This window comes from Podarcis bocagei (genome assembly GCF_964188305.1).
Source record: "Podarcis bocagei genome assembly, chromosome: 9".
Lineage (NCBI taxonomy): Eukaryota > Metazoa > Chordata > Lepidosauria > Squamata > Lacertidae > Podarcis > Podarcis bocagei.
The window spans coordinates 36,877,434-36,902,351 of NC_138134.1; the positions used below are offsets into that span (position 1 = coordinate 36,877,434).

The 24,918-nt window shown below is 38.9% G+C and overlaps 1 protein-coding gene across 4 annotated transcripts in view; it reads left to right on the forward strand.

Moving 5' to 3' along the window:
- FSTL5 (follistatin like 5) overlaps positions 1-24,918 on the forward strand; it is a 355,157-nt gene that overhangs the window by 294,223 nt on the left and 36,016 nt on the right. For 2 of the 4 annotated variants that reach the window (XM_081208810.1, XM_081208811.1), the window contains 3 exons: positions 256-390; positions 12,923-12,949; positions 17,757-17,875. In XM_081208810.1, coding sequence (XP_081064936.1) covers positions 256-390; positions 12,923-12,949; positions 17,757-17,875 — 281 coding nt within the window. The remainder of the gene's footprint in view (positions 1-255; positions 391-12,922; positions 12,950-17,756; positions 17,876-24,918) is intronic. The other 2 variants (XM_081208812.1, XM_081208813.1) reach the window with 1 other exon arrangement.

The following is a 24,918-nucleotide window of genomic DNA, read 5'->3' on the forward strand; positions in this document are numbered from 1 at the left end:
ATGATGAAATGGCATTGGCACTGAAATAGAAAAAGGCATTGCTCCTCTCTGATAGCAAGCCGAAGAATGTGCATCATTGACCAACTGCATATCTTTGACCACATTTTATATCCCCCAAGTTAGGGGAGTTCAAGGAGGAGGAACAAAAGCTTTAAATGGGCTAGGCTAAAACAAATGCTACCTGTTTCATCTTGTGAGCAAAGTGACACAACAAAAACCATAACTCACGTACTCCTTTGTTTCTTCTGCACCCAGCAAATGGCAGCGAGGTCCACATTAGCAATGTACGCTATGAAGACACAGGAGCATACACCTGTATTGCAAAGAATGAAGCAGGAGTGGATGAAGACATCTCTTCGCTTTTTGTGGAGGATTCTGCTCGAAAGACACGTGTGTACTTTTTATTTTTTTCCTCATACCTAGAGAAGAAAAGCTATCAGTAACAGATAGGAAGTACTTAGAAACCATAGGAGACACACACATAAGAAAAAAGTTTTACTGTCTCATAATATGTTTTGAGACATCCCTTGGAATGTTCTGATTGAGGCTAGATCATCAAATGTGGCAGGTTCATATAACTGGAAAGAGGTCAAATCACTGTAGCCTGCTAGTTTTCCCAGAACATCCTGTGCAAGGATTGCCTTGGCATCCATGTAATTGCCACAGAAATAACAGTCCCTCAAAAGCAATACTGACAAAAAGTAACAACAGATCCCTATTTAAGAGGTAACAGAGATTGTATCTTTATTTTCACTTAGTCTTGCCTCTCATTCCTCAGAGGAACTGATTTGTTTATGAAATCTATGAGTTTTCAGATATAATTCTAAATAGCTCTTCCAGGAATTTAGGGTGTAAGTAACTGGCCAAACAGCCTGACTGTACCTGCAATAAATATCTTGTCTTCGGTTTGGTTACAATAGTGTGTGTGTGTGTGTGTGTGTGTGTGTGTGAGAGAGAGAGAGAGAGAGAGAGAGAGAGAGAGAGAGAGAGAGAGAGAAGGTGATATTATTAATTTAAGGCTTTAGTGCCTCCTTCCGGCTGCAATATCCAGAACCCTCAGAAAAGCTGCTTTCCAGAATGGTATTTGGTGTTACATGGGTGGAACAACCATTAACATCTAAGGTCTGAGGTCTGTTCAGTCATATTTTTGACTTTATTATCTGGGAATGCATTGGAAATCTTATGGAGGGGAAATGTGTGGCTTCATGGAGTCAGCATAAATATCAACAACAATCATTTCCTTGATTTGTGCTGTATTTGCTTATGATGTGTGGTTTATGGAAGAAGTTGATGTACTAGACATCAACTTTAAGTGTTGACCAAGCAAAATTCCATTTCCCAGTGCTTTCTGTGCCTGGCTTATTGCCATAGAGCAATAGTATACACATTTGCACAACACAAAGCCCCACTGTGTTCAATGGGGCTTATTGCCAGGTAGCACTAAGATGTAGATTGGCTTCCCATTGCAATTAATTTTTGACTGATGGTTTTTGTAGATCCTTGAGATTACATTTCTAATTCTAATGACTGGAGATGGAAATGGTATTTCCAAATGTGAACTTAGTTGCTGAGAAAATTACCACATAATTCAAATGTTTTTCCAGCCTTCTGCTGCTTCTCCTCTTCCTAGTTAGGCTGACACTGACATTGTCATAAATATATAGAAGGAAGCCCAATTATAGTTACTGTAGTCATCTATGTCAGTACATCACTTCTAAGAATATTTCATAGCATTGGATACTATTCAATAATTTGATTATCTGGCTGAAGAATAAAACACTACTTGATATATTTGGTGGCCTCTTACAAGTAAATGTCACAAGTGCCATCTGTCTTCAAATGGCAGCTTCTCTGCTATGTTGTCTAGGTGATGAAGTGAAATTGAATGAAATTAATAGTCGCTAGTGAGGCTGTTTACCACCTGGTAGCAGTAATTCTTACACAGTCAAAATAGACCATCACAGTGCCTAATAAAAACTTGTCATTACAAAACGGATATATCTTGACTCTCATCCCCACATAATAATATTCCTAAAAGCTCTCCAACAGGCTTGAGCCACACAATCTTGTGCTCAGTCCCACTGAAATCACTAGAGTTACATATGCTAGGGTAGATGCAATACTCCTCAGTATGACTACTATTTTAAAGAATACAGTAGTTGATTTATCACAATGTGAACTTTGCAGGTAACCTAACTGACTGTTAATAAAAGCAAACCACTTATTTCAAAGCCAGTCCTGCCACGGGCAAATTGTGTTCAGAATCTCTGGCTGTTTTTTATTTGTATGTTTATTTTGCTTTTACCTATCAGCAGCCCCATATGGCAAATGAAGTTACTGTTGGGAAGGTGTGGGAAGCCAACCCTCCCCTCCCCACTTCATATCCCTATACTAAATGTTATGTGCTAAACCTCCATAAAGCAACTGGTTGTGCTGCCTGAATGGAGAGGATTGGTGCACAGAAAGAAGAGTTCAGTGCCCTTCTCCTGCTTATGAATCATCTGCTTAAAATCACACACGCCACAACCAATTCACATTTACACTGTGCCACCTGCATTCTAAGGCAGGATGTTAGCAACAATAGAAGCTGCTTATAGAAAGTCAGGCAGTTTGTCTGTCTAACCCGTGGGTAGGCAAACTAAGGCCCGGGGGCCGGATCTGGCCCATTCGCCTTTTATTTCAAATGCATCTCTAGGTTATTTGTGGGGCATAGGTTCACCCCCCCAAAAAAATATAGACTGCCCCCCCACAAGGTCTGAAGGACCGTGGCCCCCTGCTGAAAAAGTTTGCTGACCCCTAACCCAATATTGTCTGCTTTGACTGGCAGAAGCTGTCCAGGCAGGATGTTCTCCTGCAGCTGCGGTCTGTTCTATTTAAGAGGGGGAGGGGGTGCCAGAGATTGAACCTGGATCATTCTGCATGCAAAGCATGTTCTCTACCACTAAGCTTTGGTCTCCTCACATTATCTTTGGTTCCTTCTCAGTGGTAATCTCAGTGGTTCCTTCCAACTATTCCACCAATAGCTTCATCCTAGCCCCTGCCCTCAAATCACAGTTCCTTTCTTCTTTGTATGCTATTCCCCAATCTCAGTATGCATTATCATTACCTCCCCTGCTCCCTACTCTGTGTGCATTAAAAACAAAAACAAAAGCCTATCACCATTCTTCATGTTTCAGCTGCCAGTTGTCTCTGGGAAGCTAGACAGAAACCTGTGGTCCTGTCCCTTCCATACCTTCTAGGGCAGCAGTCCCTGCCTTTCACCTTTTTAATATTATCAGTGGTCACAATGTTGAAGGAATGGGAGCAAGTGACAGAACGCATGTCCCTTTGCTTCAAACTTCTCATAATATGTTCCCCAAGGAGCTCATTCATTGTGAGCTATTTAGTGGATGATAATCCTGATCTACCTCACAAGGTTGTTTTGGTTGAAAGAAACAAAGATATTGGAACAGTTTGTTTTCCTAAAAGCACCATATAAAAGGGAAATAACGAATGCTATGGTTGCAAAGCATGAAAAATATTATTCTTTCTGGAATTAAACCCATGAACATGACTAGTAAAAGTTAATAATACGATAGGTAAGGAGATGATTTACTTCTTATTTTCTTTTTATAAAATAAACTTTAAATCTGAATTTATAAGACATTCAAGAAGTACTACAAACCATAAAAAGTGAGGCAGGTGAAATGTTTTTTGCCAAAGCTGAGCAAACACAGCACAAAACACCAAGCATGTTTTTTACTTCCGTCGCTCAGTCCCTTCCTTCCCATCTATCAAGCTAATTTGGAACATCACCAGCCAGCGCATGAGAACATAAATCACCTGTAAGGACCTCCCTATGGTAGGTCTCTTTTAGTAGAAAGCTCAATCCTGATAATTCTAGCATTTTCCTTGTCACTGTGCTTTAGTTTGCAAGTGAACAGAACAGACATTTGCTGTGAACTGCAGATTTGATTGATTTTGGGGGTTTGCCTTGTAGAAGTCAGAGCTGAAGTGATTGCTGTGGCAAAAGGATTAAACCAAGAATTGTAAATCTGAAAAGTAATATTGATTTCAGCAATAATTTACTACAGCATGCCCAATAATTGTGCCAAGCCTCTTAGCTGCGTATTTACTTGGTTCTCTCGGAACCAGGTAGCAGACATTCTGATTTTATTGTAAATAGGAGACACAATCATGCCTAAGTTAAGCACTTTGAACTTATTCCTATTGATTTCAATGAGAAAACTGAAGTACTTGTTTTGTTCTCTCCCAGTGAAATCAATGGAACTTCAAGGTGTTTAACTTTTAAAAGGTAATCTTTATGGTGAGTAAATATACTAAACATTATTATTACTATTATTTTTAAGATAAGGAATCTGGTTCCCTCAGTCCCATCGAACAATTTTCACCATGGCACCCTCATGCCAGAGTTCTACGTCAGTGCCCATATTTGAATTTTTTAATGACCTATATTGTGCTATTTGCAACCTAATCTGTCAGTTGCTCTTGCACAATGAGTATACCCAGTGCTATTTTTCTAGAAAAGGAGTCGCCAGAACTCACCATGAACACCTCCCTTCTTCTCTTACAATGGCAATGGCGCCCACTTGAGAGGTGCTGGAACTGATTTCTGGTGAGTTCCACCTGAAAAGAAGTCCTGAGTATATCTAGTTTCATAAGGGACCCCAAGAGTCATCTTGTCCAATCCCCTGCAATGCGGGAATAATTTAATACTCACATGCAAATATCTTGTTGAAAATAGAATGATGCTAGCAACAAAGGAGGAAAAAATGAAAGTCCAAAAGTTTTAGGCAGGAGAGTAGTGTATTATACAGAAGTGCCTTGCTGACATTCCTGCTGTCTTACCCCTCCCCTCCCAGTAAGCAACAGTGACCCACCTACCAGGAAACTAGTATAGTGGTATTAGAAGAGAAATAATGAGGAGCCCTGGCTCTCGCCTATAGTCACTCTCTCCATGTTCTTCGCTTCAACGGCTGCAACACCAGATGTGTCAGTGTCAAGATTAACCTGCGCTGCCACCATACAGTTCTTTTTCCATTGTTCTCCATTAGCACAATATATATACCGGCTCCAGTATTCTTAGGTTCTACTTTTGGCAAAGTAGCCCTCCGTTGCGTAAATCCATCACAGAACACTTGAACACCTGCTTTTCTGGCTTTGATGGGTAAAAAAGAAAGTGCCCTAGTTTAGTTATATGTCTTCCAACCTGCTATCGAGAGAAAGTTCCATGTGGTCCAGACATCAAACCTGCCGCAAAGCCTGCTCTGTGTTGTAGAGTTATACAACTTTTATGAATTAATACAGATGAAAGGTTTTGGTCATAGGCCTCGGCAGCTTTCTTCTTCGTCTAAAGGAATGTGCAGTAATGCACATTAAAGAAAAAAGAAAAAAAAGTTTCACAATATAAAGTTCATTCTTGACATACCTTCTCACCACAGCCCTGGAGATAGCTTTTTGGACCTCATGCATCATCTGCTTGCCTCTAAAGAGGAGCTTGGGAGGGCTGGATTTTGTTGAGTGTGATAAAGGTTCTTATATCTCACTGGGCTGTACAGAAGTAAAAGATATGAAGCATCCATTTCTCTTCCGCTGGATTTCTTTGACAGCAACAACAAAATCAGAAACTCGAATTTACTGGTGAGAAGTGGTTAATATGAAGCAAACCTTCAAAGCATTTACATTATACTTACACTTAGAATTTGAGATTAGATTTAAAAGATGTAATAACCTACAGTGTGGTTTGTTAGGAGATTAATATGCCGGCTTTTATAGCAGGCAGGAAAATGGAGTGATGGATAAGACCTTCAGTGGACTATGTGATGCCTGTTGCTGTTAGCAAGAATAAAAGGAAATAAATAGTCTGAGCTTTGGCTTTGGTTGCAGTTGGAGGATATAATTTTATTTTAAAGTTTCCTGCAGATAACACACTCTTCTCACATTTCTGCTCCCGAGAGAAGCCAGTACTACTAAGATGATAACAATTCATCATCAAAATGGAAATTCAAGATTAAAGTCAATGAAAAACACTGTGAAAGCATTTTATCCTGCAGTTGTTACATTTTTGTCTTCAAGAAGCAATGAGTTAAGCTTCTTTGACAGCTTGGCGCAATTTTAACAAAAGATGGTAATCTGGTAAACCCTTTTGACACTCCTATTAGTATTGGAACAACTTAATATATCTCTCAGTCCTAAGAGATTTTTCAGTCCTTTGTATATACGTAACATGCCCGTTTGCACGTTGTCAACACTTATTTTATATGTATTGTGTTCTAGCATAATCACAGAAGTATAATAATTAACTCCACAAGAGACTTCATGCAAACTCCAAAATTCAGGAGTCATAAACTTAGAGTTGAAATGTGATTTCGAAATAAAGTTACATCTCAGTCCACAAAACCATGTCATGTCCTTGTGAGCCCATAAACTGAAAGATAGCAAGGCCTGTTCAATCAGACCAAAGGCCTATCTTGTTCAGCATCCTGTTCAGACAGTGGCCTATGACAAACCCACAGACCGGGCAAGAGTGCAACAATGTTCTCCCCACTGGGGATTCAGAGCAACCGGCATTCACAGCCGTAGTGCCTCTGAGAGTAGAGGCAGAGCCATCATGGCTAGTAGCCATTCATAGCCTTAACCTCCATGGATTTGTCTGTTCCTCTTTTAAAGCCATACTCTATGGCAGCCATCACTACATCTTGTGAGATAATGTTCATTGGTACATTAGCTTCATACCTGTGATTGGGAGGCCTTAACATTCCTAGGGTCAGTTAAACAACAATAGGACAAGTATTTCTGTTATGCTCCTAAAGGACAAGCAGAGCAATCCTAAACCCCTGATCCACGCTGCTGCTAGGGTTTAGGAGTTTCGTGAAGGTATCCGTCTGCTGGACACATTGCAATGGATCAACTGGAACCAAAGCCCTTCCAATTCTGAGGAGGTCCCTGAACTGTGTCCTCAGGCTGTGCCAGTTTGCATAGTGAAACAAGTGCAAAACATCCCACTCCACCTTCTGCATTGACCAGCAGGAGCTGGCAGAACTGCAGATGTGGCTGGAAAATCCAGCCCAAGCTAGGATTGCTCCTTAGACTTAGTTGGTGGGGATCCTATAGCTCATAATAGAACCCTGTTCCTTCAGTGGCATACACAGGCACTCAGATTGCCACATCTTATAGGGAATAGGAGACTTGTGTGCCCCCTTCCATAAACCTATCCAGCTCTTCTCAAAGTCTGGGGCTGCAGCCCTAACCCTGGGAGTAAGCCCTGTGGAATTCAGTAGGATTTACTTCCAAGGATTGCCTCCTGACTAGCTAAAGACAGCTTTGTTATGTCCTAGAAAAGATTTCTCTGTGAATGGGCAATGTACCTGTGGCAGACTAAATTGAGCAACTACTATTTAGTGTCCCCTGTCTGTTATTATTCTTTCTTTCACAACATTCACAATGATTACTGAGCATATACTGTGGTGGTGCGTTTGTATAAATTATGTTAGTCACAGAAGGATAACATACTCAAGACTCAGACCCTGCGACCATCATCTGAAGCCCTTCTTCATGCGCCTCTTCCACAAGAGGTCCAAAGGGTGGCAACACAATCTTATATTTCTATGTTGTGAACTGCCCAGATATCTACAGATGAAGGGCAGCATGCTAAATAAGTAAGTAAGTAAGTAAGTAAGTAAGTAAGTAAGTAAGTAAGTAAATAACTCACTCACTCCCAGGGTGTACTATAGAGATGGTGATGATGATGATGTTTAAAATAAGACTGACTTAAGACGTAACAACCATAGGGGAATCATGTGTGACTCACTATTCTTCCATCACTGTAAGGTCTCCCACCCCCCTCTAGGTCTGTTGAGAAGGCATTTTAAATCCTCATGCTCTCACACATCTTCCAAAGGGGTTCTTTGTCTCCCCAGAACATGTTAGATACCTCAAAAGTAGCCATGGTGACCCATCTTAAGTCATGTGAACATCTGAGGTCACCATTAACGCTTTGATCGATGAACTCTCAAGGATACCCTATGAATATATTTCAAACTTGGATCCCTGTTCCTTGAAGGCCCCAGGATGACATTTTAAAAAGTGTCTTTATTCATGTTTGAAACAGAGGAATCGCAAGCATATCCTAACCTTGAGGTCCCTTTATTTGTGTGACACTTGCTCGTGATAGAACTGTGGAATGGGATATCATATATATCGAACATTATCATTGCCGTTACACTGTAACAGCATAATAAACTGCTTGAACTTCTGTTGCACCATTTCCCAGGTCACAGATGTAATATAAGATGGTATTCAACTCGAAGTAAACCTATTGAAATTAACGGACTTAACTTAGTCATGTTCTTTAATTTCAGTGGAGCAGCTGTGTGTAAGATTTAGTGGAATAGCATCTTAGGTTTTCAGCTAGAATATTTTTCAAACAGATATTTTTTTAAAAAAAACCACTATTGATATTTTTATTATTATTATAATTTTCAAAAGCTTACTTTTAACAATAAAGGTTAGATTTGAATATTTTTTAAATAGTGCTGTTCCGTTTCAGGCGATCTGGATTTCATGTTGTTTACCTGTTAATGAAGTGAGAGGAAAGTTTGCCACCCAAATATTTTGCAGTAATTTACAGATGAGTTGAATATTTGATGCCCAATTAATATTTCATCTTGCATTTTTTATTCTTTAACATCCATTACAGTTCCCCATGTTACCCGGTTAAGCAGCTGTGACTCTGTCACATTCTATGAAGCAACTTCTATAAATCCTTTCATCTGTTCACCCACAGCAAGCTGAAAATTATCTGCTTCCTGCATTTTGTGTCTAGAGGCTATGTTTAAAAAATAATATGCCTTTTCGCTACCATTAAATAGATCAATTTCTAACACCAGGGCCTTTTTTGCATGTCAAAGTCTTATCACCTAAGAAGAGGTTATGTGCTCTGAATACTACTGACTTCCGAGGTTCATGGCCATCTTCTCCTGCCGGGCCTATAGAACAGCATAAGGCTAAAAGCTTTTTTGACTCTGATTTATTGTCTAAATTTCTTCCACAGGGTCTTTCACAGGTCTCTCTTGCATCTCATACACAGCAATGCCTCTTTACCTCATTTCTCTGGGAATAAGTTGTGCTGGCATTTTATGATATGCCTAGGTATGCAGAGCTGAACAAAGGCTTTCCAGGGACTCAGTCTCAAACAGATTTTTAAAAACAACAACAAACCAGCAACTGTTGGGGTCATCTTTGTTTCCAAAGCCCATAAAGCATCTGTAGATTACCAAGGGTTTATTTATAAAACAAGATTCAGCAGTTATCTCTGGGGTTATTATTCTAAGGTTATTGTCTTCAGATAAAAACCCTGTCTACAGAATTTTCAGAGAAAGGAAATTTCAGCTGCACATAACTAGCTTACCTATATGTGGGGAATTTATGCAGTCTGTAGAACTCTGTGGTTTCTATAGATAAAACACATTGTTTTAATTATGTTGTGGTTGGAGTCAGACCTGCTGCTCTCTGAATGGAAGGGCTCCTTCCATTCTGAACAGTGAGCTGCATCAAGCAGAGGTGCCCAAAATGGACACTCCTGCAGGTGAAAGAAGAGAGGTTAGTTTTGCCGATTCCCCTTTCCCTTTGTAGCCCCCCATTGGCATTTCTCATGCTGGTCCTCCAACCACCCAGACCAGATTTTTGAAGGCTTTAGGCTCTCCATGGAACTTATCATTAAAAGATATAAAGAATTAATGATTTAAGATGACAAAGATTGACAGTTATGGAGTCATGGAAAGGGACACCAAGTTAAAATGGACATCCTCAGGACCTGTGGCAAGAGACTCTTCAGGCCAACGAAATAAGCCAATGTTAGTGTGGAGACCCTACAATCTTTAAAGACAGGGGATGGCACCTAAGCAATGGGTGGACAATCTAGAATTAGCAGCAGGGCTTCTGTGGATTCAGGAAGCAGAAAGCAATGGAGAGAACTTGAAGATGTGTATCCCGAATATGGATGTGAGATGCTACAAAAAAAGATGAATGTGGAGTTCCACACTGCACAATTCTGGATCCTAACCATGCCCTCGTTTTTCTGGAATTTAAGGTTGAATATAAGGTTGTATTCAACTAATGTTTAGTCAGAATAAACCCATTAAAATGAATGAACTTAAGTTAATCCTGTCCCTTAATTGTGATAGGTCTCCTCTGAGTAAACATTAGTTGAACACAACCCTTACTAAATAATAAATGCAATTTTACCACTTTCTTATAACTCCATCAAGGTGGTATATAGGAAACAGAAAATGCAATCATTAACTCTGGCTGATCTAATATTGGTCATGGATTCATTTATACCTGACTGGGACCTTAGACAGGATCAGTCACATTTACTGATTGCATAATATGTTTTCTGTAGGGCAGCCCCTAAAGAATTTGAAACTTCAGTATATCCAGGGACTACTTCTGCGGGGGGGGGGACGGAAATGGATCTGTTTTGTCAGGAGACCTACAAGCTTAAATGGGATTCCACCCCCTACCCAATCTCCAATAACCTGTCATGGGGTTTTCAGTTGCAGAACTCTTCACAGCAATTTCCTTGATACCTCAGCAGTCATACTGTGTATCTAGGCTGCCCTCCGATTTTTTCCCTCACCTCTCCCACATGGGATTTGAATTTTCTGCCTGTTATCTCTCCTTTCTTTTACCAATGATTGAGGCCCTGAACCAAGGCTCAGAGGACCCAATCCTAATTAAATCTGTGTCTTCTCAACCATGAATCTTAATGATAGCAGAGATAAAAAGAGATTCGGAACAAAGGTGCCACAGTTGTTGTTGTTTATATTGTAGCCCCTGTGCTTTTAACATAGCATGTTATACCAAAATCCAAGTGCAGATTTCCCCTCTTTTTCCCCAAAGCCAGGGAAAATAGCCTATTGGTTCTTATGTAGTAAAATTTTGTTGTATTAAAAACTGTGATACATTTTCTGCATAAGTGTCCTTGAACTGCAAATATACTCAACCAAATATTGATTCAGTCAGTCAATAAAACCTGGCAGTTAATGCACAAAAATGTTGCAAAATTATCAAATATGTCTGTTGATAGGTAGGAAAGTAGTATTACATTTCTTTAGATGAGACTTTTTACTTGTATATTCATTGGCTCATTGCTCTCAAAGTAATTTAGCTACAGTTTTGGTAATGAACTTACTTGTTTCCAATGATAAAAGTGAAATATTCAGATAATCTTCCAGAGTACAAAGTATTTATTGGATTAATCAACTCTTTCCAGCAATCTCAATGGAAGTTACAAACTAGTAATATATGGCTTGCTGTTTCAATTTATTCACATTTTTGTTTCTGAGGCGGTCAGGATGAGAGGGCACTTTGTATTAGATAAACGTATGAAGTGAGCATAGTTTTATTTGCTGCCCAACTAGTATGTTTGCTTTTAATGCATTTTTATCGTATTGGAATCTATTGGTGGGTCTCTGGGCCACAATAAAGAGTTCAGTTGAATTGGAAGAAATTTCCTCACAGATAGAACTCATCAGAGTAGTGTTACCCCACTGAAGCTCCATCCAGAAGAACTAAAGGTATCCCTTGAAACATGCAAGAGAAAATGTCCTTAAGTTCTGCAAATATTTGGCCTGAAAGTTAACAGAGGTAGGGAAAATGCCAAATAGGGGCAGGTCTTGTTGGCTACTGACAGCAAATGTTTAAAGTCCATATTTTTTATACACTGACTAATACAAGATCTACCTTTGCCAGGACCAAATGTGTGGTGGTGAGGGGAACTATGATGGAGAGACCCAGAGCACAAATACAAATATAACTTCTTAATGTCAAGAATTGCCTTCCATGATTTTCTTTAATACTAAACATGAATGAGTGGCTATTAGTTTGGTCATGCTATTACTGATACATAATATAAGGGTTTTGCCTTAAGCCTACCAGCCCAATTTTACAGGATTAGCTTAGGGAAATGTTTGGATTTTCAGTAGAGCAAATAAGATTCCTGCATAGCAGAGAAAAAAATAACTGAAGGAAGAAAACTAATTAACTTTCTGCCTTTTTCTTAAAATTCTAAGAAAAAAAATTGGTGTTCAAAGGTTGTTGTATACTATTGAATTCTCTGATGTATCAGTTTCCTGTGAGTGATCTGTTTCTGAAATGTCTTAGGAACTTTTAACTTCTACTTTGATTGGGTTGTGTCTGAATTTGTCAATTTATTTTTACGATGGTGTATGACTCTGCCTAGTTATGGTTCTAAAACAGAAAAAATGGTCATAGGTTGGATAATAAGCATTTGGGGTTCTGTTTTGTTTTTCAGTTGTAAATGTTTAAACCCAAACTCCATGAACTGGAGCTCAAATCTCAATAATAATAATCTCTTGTAAATATACTAGAAAGTCTCTCTCTCTCTGCTACAGAAAATTATTGCCTTCAGTTTTGCATTTTGAAGGCACTAAGAAGCATCCCATAAGCTTCAAAGGAGTCAAGATCATGCAGAGCAATTCTAAAGTGTCATTCGAATGCACCACTCATAGAATATTTTTAAATGTTTCACCTCTTTGAGATGCAGTGAAGTGTTCCCCTTTAGAATTATTCATTCTAAACACAATAGCACAATAAGACTAGCTGAAGTATCCCCATTGTCTATATTTCCACTTTAAAATCTTTTTTTAAAAAAATAATAAAAAAGCTTTGTGGTTCACATTAGCTTATTCATTTTCATTGAAACGTGCTAAATTCTGGTCATAAATATCAAGTACAGTAAGTATATATCTAGGAGTCAAACAATCAGAATTTTTTTTAGATAGTTGATGTGTGCAAATCAATCTTGTATCACGTTCCTAATTTTAGAAACTGATGTGCCATTGGGTGATATTTTCATACTCATCTGTGTCTTCTGTTCTTTTCCTCTTACATGCTGCAGTTGCAAACATACTGTGGAGAGAGGAAGGTACTAATATAATTTTCTCCCCATCCTGTAGTAATTTTCTTGTCTGATGTACATATTAAATTTATAGTTAGACAATAGCTATAGCAATTATGTTTTAATTATGCATTCATTCTTCACAAATAGATCTTTGCTTCTAATTCTGTTATACGGTGTGTCATTGTCAAGGATAGAAAAAACCCCTAATTATTATTTGGGGTGGGGATGGTTGCAGTATCTGTAAATGTTTATCTTTTCCTTCTCTATTTGTACCTAACAATAACCCATGTTTCTAAAAGGCTTACGGGCATATCTGAGTTACAGTTAAAACTCCCTGTGGGGACTGTGCCCTTAACTTGTCCTGTTGCTGTCATAAATCATTTGGCCAATCAGCTTATCTTCAGTCAGAATGTTGACCCAGGAATGTGAATCATTCTTATTTTGCCAAGAGTGCTATCTAGTGAAGCTCCCAGAGTAACAGAGAAGTGCTGCTATCTGATTACTTGGTGAGACAAAACTAAAAAGCTTTAAAACTTGTGAAGTTTGTGTGGGGTGGGAGAGTGAAGGTTGGAGTTTACCAAAACCTACTGCTTGTGATATAGAATATAAGATCACAGCCAGAAGTTTTAATTGTATTTATTAATTTTTTACCCTGCCCTTCCTCCCAAAGGAGCTCAAAAGACACTATGACTCAAGTGATAGGCAAATATCCTTTAGCTGTTCTTTTCTCCTTTTTTTTTTTTTTTGCTTTTCATTTCTTTCTTTCTTTCTGGTGATAAGCAAATGTCCTTTAGCTCAGTTCAGAAGCAACATAACATTTATTTACTAGTTGAGTTTCAGAGAGTTCGCCCTTAAAATTTGGAATCTTGGCCCATACTTTTTAGTTTAGGAGAAGTTTTCTTGCTACGGTGTGTATGTTAGGCAAAATTGTATACACAAATGTGTGTATTAGGAAATTTTCACACTAAAATTAAAATGTTGACAAACATGCAAACTGATGTGGAAATGTGGAAAACTGAAGTTAAAAATAAGGGTATCAGAGAAAGCAAATATCTCTAGCCATGGTGCTGAACATGCTCATTCCCTCCTTGGGGTGGGTGGTTGTGTGTGCTTTTAAGTACAATAACTAATTCCATACGTCTAGTTTAGTCCTCAGGTCTCACCACACAGGGCACATTCAAAATATAAGAGAAAACAATGGATGAAATAGTCAATATATTAAAGAGGAAAGCAAAAATCGATCCTGAATTATAATTAAAATTTCCAATCATGTAAATCTTGAACGTGCAATGTACAAATATTCAAATTCCTCAGTTATTACCTCCAACAAAAATAACTGTTTACATTTTAATTATCTAGCTTTTAAAAAGAAATATTTACATTGCTCACATCTGAAACTGAGATGGTTATTGGCATACTGTTTTCTATAGGGGTTCAAAACGTATCATGGAAAAATCTTGGAGTAGGCCCATTGAAATTAATGAACATATGTCCATTAATTTTGATAGGTCTATTCCAAATATTACTAATATTGTATGCAACCTATGTGATTTTCAGAATCAACAGACACAGTTAAGTGTAAATGAGTACAGTGGTACCTCTGGTTGTGGATGGGATCTGTTCCGGAGGTCCGGCTGGATCCCAGGGTTTTCACAACCGGAGAGACCGCTTCTGCACATGCACACGCAATGGTAGAGCGCTTCTGCACATGCATGCGTGGCAAAACCCCAGAAATATACTTTTGGGTTTGCCACTTACATATGCCGAAGTTTACATAACCGGAAGGATACATAAGCGGAGGTATGAGTGTATAGCAAAAATGGTAGGTTTTTGGAAAACATGTCAATAATCAGAATTAGAGTAAGAAAGCCAGCAGTTAGAATGCATATGCTAGCTGGAACCTGTGTAACAGAAATAGAATGGTTTATATTAGGCAATGTCTGCATGCTCTTTACTGTTCTTCAGAGAGATTTGAAATTTCCAAATGTCATGTTTTATTCACTGTCTTTGCTAGCAAAGCACACATACATATGGGGCTGCCAACTGTATACTGGCACCTGTTCCTATGCCTTGAACAGACATTAGGTGAGAGTGCTCCAAGCTGAGAAAAAATTCACTTGCTGATTTCTACAAATCGAGCTGCTATTAAAGACACAGGAACTACTTGTTTTGGAGTTGTCTCACAACTATAGATACACTCTTGTCAAAAGTATATGTCTACTTTTAGTGCAATATTGGGGTATATCAAAACCAATGACATAGAATGACCATTGAAATGCAGTGGTTCCTTTGAATGGCCATAATAACACGATGAATTTTGGAATGTGTCAAGGTGGGCACCCTGAAAAGACTTGTCACTTGTTGGATACATTTTTGTTTTTAGGCTGGCCTTTTAATTTATTTCACACACACCCCTTGCTGGTTTTTCTTCTTTTCTTTTATAACTTGCTTTGCTTTATCTGCCATGTTTGTTATTGATAGTTGGCTTTACATTTGCCTTTGTAGGCAACCTTGAATGGTTTGGTTTTTGAACTAGAAAGATTCTAAATGCTCAGAGAGAATTCTAGCTATTACAGGTGACCACAGCTATGTATTGCTTTGTTCCTCCAAAAAGATGTAGCTGTCAGTTGAGTTTCTGAATGGACATGCAGGAGAATTGAAAAGGGTCAGGTGCTGCTGACTGCCCTTGCCACCCTTCATTCCATCTTCATCTGTATAAAAAAAATATCAATTGAATTTCTGAATGGCCCTATAAATGCACTGAGATAGTTGCATCCTGCTAAATTTCCTTTAGATTTGGGTGTTGTAGTCTGCTAGGTCAATGAACAGATTCTGCATTCAGGTCACTGTGAGAAATTGAGCACTTATCTGTATGAAACAAGGAGCCGTTCCCGACCAAGACCTTAGGAAGCTTACAACCCAGCCCACCACTTCTCCCTGTCACCATTTTGATACCACATAGCCTGTATCAAGATATCCTACAACAAACCCCACAGAAGCACTACTAGTAATTCTGACACCATGTCAAAGGAGATTCCATCCCTAGTAATGTGTAAGAAATATGAAAAACTGAAGCACCAAGACAGTATGTTTCCAAGCACAATTCAAAGTGTTGGTGCTGACCTTTAAAGCCCTAAATGGCCTCGGTCCAGTATACCTGAAGGAGCGTCTCCACCCCCATTGTTCTGTCCGGACACTGAGGTCCAGTGCCGAGGGCCTTCTGGTGGTTCCCTTGCTGCGAGAAGCCAAGTTACAGGGAACCAGGCAGAGGGCCTTCTCGGTAGTGGCACCCACCTTGTGGAACGCCCTCCCAGATGTCAAAGAGAAAAACAACTACCAGACTTTTAGAAGACATCTGGGACTGAAAAGAAGTGGTTTTGGTAATAAGGTTAATAAGAATAGGTAAATATAGATAGTTATATGGATGAAAATATATAGTTATAATAGGTTAAGTTATAGAGCAAAGATAAATGAAAGAGGGTAAGGATTTGCTGAAAAGACTTGGAAAACAGGAATACAAAAGGGGAGGTGTGAGGAGGTCAAGGAAATAAGCAAATGAGCTCAAAGATGCTGAAAAATGGATTTATTCTTTTTTAAAATATTTTTTCCTTCTTCTTTTTCCTATTTCTTAGTTATCTGTTTTTTGTATTTTGTATCATTTTCTTTTCTTTTCTTTTCTTTAGGTTGCTTTATTTTTAACTTTCTCGTTAGCTTGTGTTTGTTAGTTTTTGTTTGTCTTTTCTCTATGTGTAATTTTTTGCATAATCTCAATAAATATTCTATTAAAAAAAATGGAAGACATCTGAAGGCAGCCCTGCTTAGGGAAGCTTTTTAATGTTTAATAGGTTATTGTATTTTAATATTCCGTTGGAAGCCACCAATAGTGGCTGGAGAAACCCAGCCAGATGGGTGGGGCATAAATATTAAATTATTATTATTATTAGTAGTAGTAGTAGTAGTAGTAGTAGTAGTGTGTGCAAAGAGGAAGCTGACCATGCAGGAACTAATTTCTTGGCTTCCAGTTCTGTAGCCAATTTGTGAGAATAATGCTGTTTATTCTGTAACGCAATACCAGATATAATGGAGGGTTCCATGAATATTTGTGAAATAGAACGATCCTTTTACAGTGCTTCAAAGTATTGGGTTGTATGGAAACACTTCCACTGACACAAGCCAGGATGCTCACTTTTCATTGAGCACCTGGCCACCTCCACCATATCCCAGTCTGCTCCAGCAGATTCCTTAACACCTCGACTTTTTAAGGTTCATAGGTTGGTCAAGCTGTGGTGCCCCAAATTGTAGGGACAAAAGTACTCTTTGTTACAGCAGAGCTGGATGGGGTACAAACCATAAAATATATTATCATATGATAAGACAGTTTTTTTAAAAAATCACTTAGAAACCCAAACCCTCCATAATTTCTGTGTTGCCATGAACCTCTATTTTACCTCTTCCAGCCCTCATAAATGGCACAATGAGAAAATGTAAATAATTTATTATTTCTCGTTGATCCTAAATGAATAATAAATTCCTTACATTCTCTTTTGTTGCAGGTATTTTCAAAGTATGCCATATATTTCCAGACTAATATTCATGAAGCCATTTTGTTTCTCAGGGGGGTTATAATGTGAAATCTTGTATCACATTAAAGTTTCATTTTAAGTCTACAGTGTTTTTTTTCTTAATAATCCCACAGGATTAGTTTAATTAATTTTACACACATTAACAAAATATTATCTGGCCAAAAAAATTAGACAAAGCTTTGGTGCATGAACTTTTTTCCCCCTGAGTGGTTTAATTTTGTACTTTTAAACATGTTTTTGTTCCTAAGGTCTGGGAATTGGGAATATGTTCTATGTATTTTATGAAGATGGAATCAAAGTGATACAGCCAGTGGAGTGTGAATTCCAGAGACATATTAAGCCTAGTGAAAAGCTCCTTGGTTTCCAGGCAAGTATTCTGAAACATCTAATTACCCTTTCCTTCCACCATGCTTGATATTTCAAAAAGCTGAATATGCTCTTTGAAATGTTCTATCTGCTAATGAAGCAACGGCTGACAAATGTTTCCTGTTCCTTTCTGTCACTGGGCCGCCACAACAACAGAAGACCCTGACTTGATTGCCTCCAAAGAACTATGGGCAGAAGGAGAAATGTGTCCATGCTGTGCCATGGACTCTTGCTCAAGCGTTTGTGGAAGTCTTGTCTCAGTATGGTGCCACAGTGTTACATTAGCTGTGCAGTAGTATGAATGCCATGGCAAATATGGAAGATGCAGGCTGTAGCAACCAAACTCTAGAACAGGCTTCTTCAACCTTGGCCCCCCAGATGTTTTTGACCTACAACTCCCATGATCCCTAGTTAGCAGGACCAGTGGTCAGGAATGATGGGAATTGTAGTCTCGAAACATCTGGAGGGCCAAAGTTGAGGAAGCCTGCTCTAGAAAGAACTCATGCAAAGGCTTACTGTCGCAAATTGTTGCCACACTTTGAAAATGGGTCAAGCAGTGATGAATAGGTCAATCTGATCTTACCTTGAATTCTGAGTAAGAAAGCCACAGGTTGCTTCATTGCCACGTGACCCTACGTTGTATAAACTTTACTTCTATGTACCCATTTATGTGTTTCTGTGTATGAAGATTAGATAGACGAACACAAAGACAGACAGATAAGGGTGTAGATAAAGACAGAATCTGATCAAGTAAGTGGACCTTACTCCATTAAACTTCATGTCACAATAACTTGGTTAGTCTTTAAGGTGCCATTGGATTCCTTGTGGTTTTTGCTACAGTAGGCCAATACAGCTATCCCTCTGGCATTCATGCAAATATAACTGTGGGTTACCTACATCCCTACTCACATATTCCTATGTTTCTACTCTTCCAAAACCCATGCAAAACAAAACCCTTGGGCTAGATTTGCTTCTGTAATGATTACTGCCAAAGTTAAAAAATATATACAGATATATGCAGTGCTCAACAACAAGATAAATTTTTACTGCATGTAATTATACTTTCAGTAGCTAATCAAGCTTTGATTTGTGCTGCTTAACTAAAATTAGTTCAACATCACTAAAAATAAGTCAAAGACCTTTTTTCTCTCTCGTGTGGATGGGTAATTTAAAAGCTGATAATTTAGGAAGTATCTGAAATTTTTACCCAAGGAAACTTAAAATGAGAACAGTGAAACGTAAAAGTATTCTGTGTAGCATTTCAGAATTAATGATAAGTTGAGTGATGAACAGTGAAGTGAAGTAATTATAATGTAAAATATATTAGGTTTACTTTTTCTTCTCCATCTTTAAACCCTCTCCCCAATACTAGAGATAAAATTTAGGAGAGGGAAAGATTCAGTTCATGGAGCAAGCAAGTGTGTTAAAGGTAAAGGGACCCCTGACTGTTAGGTCCAGTCGTGGATGACTCTGGGGTTGCAGTGCTCATCTCACTTTATTGGCCGAGGGAGCCGGCGTACAGCTTCCAGGTCATGTGGCCAGCATGACTAAGCCGCTTCTGGCGAACCAGAGCACCGCATGGAAACACCGTTTACCTTCCCGCCGGAGTGTGTAGGTGTGTGCAAATTACATAGGCAGAATTGTGTTGTTATTCCATTTTCCTTTAGATAATCCTATGTCTGAGTTTTAGCCAGCTTGATCTGTGCTATCATCAGTATCTGTGCTATCCTTCAGTATAATCAGACTCTCACTTCAATGAAAGGACCTTGGTATTTTCACCATAGTCATATTGTGTCATGAACTCTGTAGTCTTTTGCACATGTTGCTTTCATCTGTGAGGATGAACAACTCATCACAACAAAGTTTTAAAAATCCTCTATCAGAAGAACATCTAATGCTTGATCAAGTAACACTGAGTGAATTTTAAGCAGTTTGTTTGTTTTGAGATCAGAGCAGATTTTGGGATAGCCCTCAATAAATTGAGTGTAAAATTCACAGTAGTTCATATACATTTCAAAGGTACTTATATCCAATTCATGCCTCAAGTTTAATACAGTGTCTTTCCAACTCATACGATGTATTCCTGTTTGCCCCTTTGCACATTTAGACTGAACACTTGAATAGGGCAAAATTTGAACAGACATACACCACAAGTAGTAAGTTTAAACTACACTTCCCTTGCAGTTGGAAAACAGCCATGCAAATTTATTTTCTGTGCCCCCCCCCTTTTTTTTGTCATGCAACTTTACTGGTTAGGATTTTATTATTATTTTTACGCCTTCCTGCATAGTGCCTATAAATCTGCTGCTGCTCCATAACTTGAATTACATAGCAAGGGGAAAATATTTTTCTACTCATTGCTTTGAATACAACATACCTTCAGGCAACTATGCTATGTTGTTAAAAAAAATCCTCAATAGAATTCTCTCCATGGAGGAGGACAGTATGTTTCCAGCTCATTGAATTATGCATTATTTTAATACATATATTTCTGCTGCATAGACTGGCTCCTGAGTGTGGATTTCAAGCTGCTTTAGAGCTAAGTATCTATTACTACATACCACATTAAATGCATAGCGTTTTGACGTGACAGTTTCCTCAGATGCAAGTACTGAGGGGCTTTTGGGCTTTTTAGAGTCCTCATTCTTACAAATTTAATCTGTCAATGTGTTTATGGCATTGGTTGCCCCAAAGCAGCGGTTCCCAATTTTTTTGGAGCCACCACCCCCTTGGTTCCATAAACTCATCCCCAGGGCTCTCTACCCTAACCTGTAAAAAAGCATTATTCAGAATAGTGATTTGAATGGCCCACTAAGGAAGATAATAAGGTAAAGGTAAAGGACCCCTGACAGTTAAGTTCAGTTGCAGATGACTCTGGGGTTGCAGTGCTCATCTCACTTTACAGGCCTAGGGAGCCAATGTTTGTCCGCAGTTTTTCCGGGTCATGTGGCCAGCATGACTAAGCTGCTTCTGGCACAACGGAACACCGAAACCAGAGCAGCACACAGAAATTCCGTTTACCTTACCGCCGGAGTGGTACCAATTTATCTACTTGCACTTTTTGGCGTTCTTTCGAACTGCTTGGTTAGCAGGAGCTGGGACTGAGCAACAGGAGCTCACCCCGTCACGGGGATTCGAATCACCAACCTTCTGATTGGCAAGTCCAAGAGGCTCAGTGGTTTAGACCACAGCGCCACCTGTGTCCCTATAAGGAAGATAATACCACAACAAAATTCAAAACAGTGGCAATTAATTGCATACTTATTCAAAATCCAATTAATACCATTTAATTTAATGAATTAAAAAACTCTGATGAACTTGATCCAGTGACACCATTTTTAAAAGTCTGATAGTCATTTACAGCTCCCTTGCCCCCCTGCAGCTCCTCTTAGCACCCCATAGGTAATCTTAATGCCCCCCTAGGGAGCAAAACTGCCCACTTGGGGAACCCCTGCTCTGTAGTGTCTTGTCTATTAAGAACTTCAGGCTAGATCCAAAGAAACAAGTGAGCACAAGTAAAGGAACTGTTAGCCTAGCCGTACTTCACAAATGCTTGCCCAAGCGTTGGTGCAAGATAAAGTGCTCCAATGGGCAGGTTCTACAAAAGTTCTCATAAATCTTGATCAGCTAGAATTTCCACAATTTCATGGAATCTCTTGCACAAGGAGAACAACATATTTAGCATTTGTTTCCTTATTATTTTTCATGCAACACTGTAGCAAGATGTGTAAAGCAGCCTTCTTATGAGTTGAAGGTATCTTTCACTTGCAAAAGTTCACCTTTAGATCTAGCAGCTTCCACTTTTAAACTAATTATAATTCCCCATTGCTTCCAAACTTTGGTTATTTCAACAACCGTTTGCTCACTTGCCATGATCCTAAACCAAGTTCAAGAGTTACAGGATGTATGGCTCTAAAGGAAAACGTTTTAAAAATGATGTATAGATGGCATATGACGCCAGTAAAGTAAGCTAAAATGTATAGAAAAAGAGAAAGAAAATGTTGGAAATGTAAAAAAGTAGATGGGGATTATTTTCATATGTGATGGACCTGTGACAAGGCTAAAAAATTTTGGGAATCAATTTATAATGAACTCAAAAAAAATATTTAGGTATACTTTCCCCAAAAGACCAGAAGCGTGTCTATTAGGCTTAATAGGAATGGAAATTAAAATGGGAGACCAAAATCTGTTCATGTATGCTACGGCCGCTGCAAGAACCATCCTGCCCCAAAGATGGAAAACACAAGACATACCAACCATCCAGGAGTGGCAGGTGAAGTTGACAGAATATGCAGAACTTGCCAAATTGCCAGGGAGGATCCGGGACCAGGAAGATCAAAGATACCAAAATAACTGGAGTAAATTTATTGAATATTTAAAGGAGAATTGTAAAGAGGTTAAGACACTAGCAGGATTGACATAATACTTTCAATGTATAATAGTACTATTGTGAGAATGAGGTGCGCGATAGAAAGTGGTTAAATATACCAATTGCAGGGAGGGAGGGGAGTAGTGACTCAGCGGAGTCAAAGGGAATGTATGGCATTAATATTGTTTGTTGGAAAAGAATATGTAAGGAAAACAATAACAATTTAATTGGGGGGGAAAAAACCAAGTTCAAGAGTAACAAAGAACAAAGTTGTTTGAAAGCAGAAATTAAGCTTCCAATATCATCACCGCTATATATAGTGGAGGAGACAGCATGCAAGACCAAGGCTGGCTAAGGCTTCTTCCTTAGCACTAAATCATGGTTTAGCTTTACTTGTGAACATTACAAAGGTTCATTGATTGTCTGATGTCGGAATCAAACACTATACTTAAGCATTTGCATGTCGAGGTCCCCAGGTCCACCCCAATAACTCACACATCACACAGAAGTTTTTGTTTAAGATTTTTGGCATAATTTTGGCCACAACTTTATTAAAATACAAATTTGTGAGTGGTTGCATAGGCATTGGTTGTGACTATCTGCCCCCACCATGGGGGACAGACTGACATTCCGCACGATGCGAAAGTCAGAATGGGGGAATACACTTGGGGGTTACGCAGAGCAGGGAACCTGCCCTCACCCCAAATGCAACCAGGAGCTCATTGCTATGGCCCGAGCCCCCTTGACAGAGTGGACAAGCAATAGTTAGCCCCCAATTCCTTTAATGGAATCCCTTGCAGCAGCAGCATTAGAGGGGCAGGCACAGCCAATCCATGCCCCTCAACCAACCAAACCATAAACCAATGCCTAACCGCGAACCTTACAAGTTGTGACGATTTGCTACGCAGTAGGCAAAAACCAAATGGCCCCAGCCAATCAGCCAGATGGACAAAATTCCTACCAGGCCCCCGCTCCAAAGCAGACAACCCCATGACAGGCATAGCAAGGTCAAAGCGAACAATCCTATTCTAGGGAGGGAGGGACGGGCAATCTGATGCACGGGCGAAAAGAGGAAGCTCTAGCCTCGTGCAAGGAGTTTTACTATTTCTGGCTGTCAATCAAAAAATGGCAACATTAACTTCTTCCCAACAACAAGGGAAGCCCCAATCGTATCAGTGGCCAACGATCAATTAGCTCGCCCCCCAACTTTGGAGTGTCCTGGCAGCCCCCATCGCAACACGTGCTCTCCATGAAGGATAGCACGCTATTTGAAATTAAGCATAGCTGTTCATTTGCACAGAGATGCTCTGCTGAACTGAGATAGAAACATGAACTTTTAAAAGAAAAAAAATACAGTATATAAGCAAACTTGCATTTGGTCAGTTGTTAAAATGTTAGCTCAGAAAATTAAGTAACAGTCCTTTCTCATCTTCAGAGCTTACTAGATATCCTTGGCCAATTCTGTTTTCCCTCCTCCTAACCTAATTTATATTATTTAGAAACAAAACTTTCAAAGTTTCTTGCAGATCAGTCATGTAACAAATTATTTACATGTTTTTACTGACTAGATAGCTTGAATAAGGCATCCCATACAACTTTGCAAATCAATTTTCTTTGTAGATCTCAGTCTATCTCAGAAACAACTCTCCAAAATCACCAAATATTTTGCTTTATTCCATCTGCTGGTTTGAATTAGACTGAATCACTTTCTGCTTAGGAAAGTGTCAAAAAGCAGTGAAATAAATTAACATTTTTATTGGATATTATCAGATGTTCCTCTTATAAGGAACCTAAATTGGAAAAAAGGTGCATCAATCACTTTTTAATTAAAAAGAGAATTTGTTCCTATATTTAAGAGAAAATTATTTCATCCCATTATCTGACCACTGGGGAAATTTTTAATGGAGCTTTGCATTTGAAGGTAAAGAGGAGAATGCTAAGCTTAACCTTATAAAAAAAATTAAAAATCATTTCTAAAACAGAAAATACTTCATTCTGCATTCTGTTCCCATCTATCAAACTATTTCTGGCATCAGCTATAGTCAGATTAATGGGTCTCATAGATAAAAAATAAGTAAGGAGAAAAAATTTGCTTAGGACTGAAGGTCTCATTTGACTAAGTTAATATTTAACAGCAGATATACTAGCTAAAAATTGTGATATGCAAAAGCATATATGTACATATTTCAGCATGCTGTACAAATAACTGAATATACATAATACGGTATTTGTCCCAGCTGAGGCCACATTAAGTGAGGCGTCTTCAATAGCTTTATGTTTGAGTGTAGTGCTCTCTGATGTTTGATCTACCCAATTTATCCATAGAATGCCTTCATTTTTCATTTGTTTAAGCTTTTCAAGGGAATGTTACAAAAACAACCCTGTAGCTTTGGCAGGATGAGGTCAAGAAAGTTGAATTCAGCTAGCTGGATGCTTGTGCGGTCAAGTGATTTGAGCATGTAATACCTTCAATATGGCTACCTGTTTGTTTCTAGGCCCAGTTGGTAACCCTTAAATAGTCCTGAATAGTTTAGGGTCACATTAATTATAGGACCACCTGTAGCCATACGTACTTGCCCAGTCCTTAGCATCGGACGTCAGAGTCCCTGCTTGTGTACGCTTACACTCAAAATCTGTCAGATTGGCAGGATCAAGAAATGGTGTAGAATTCTCTC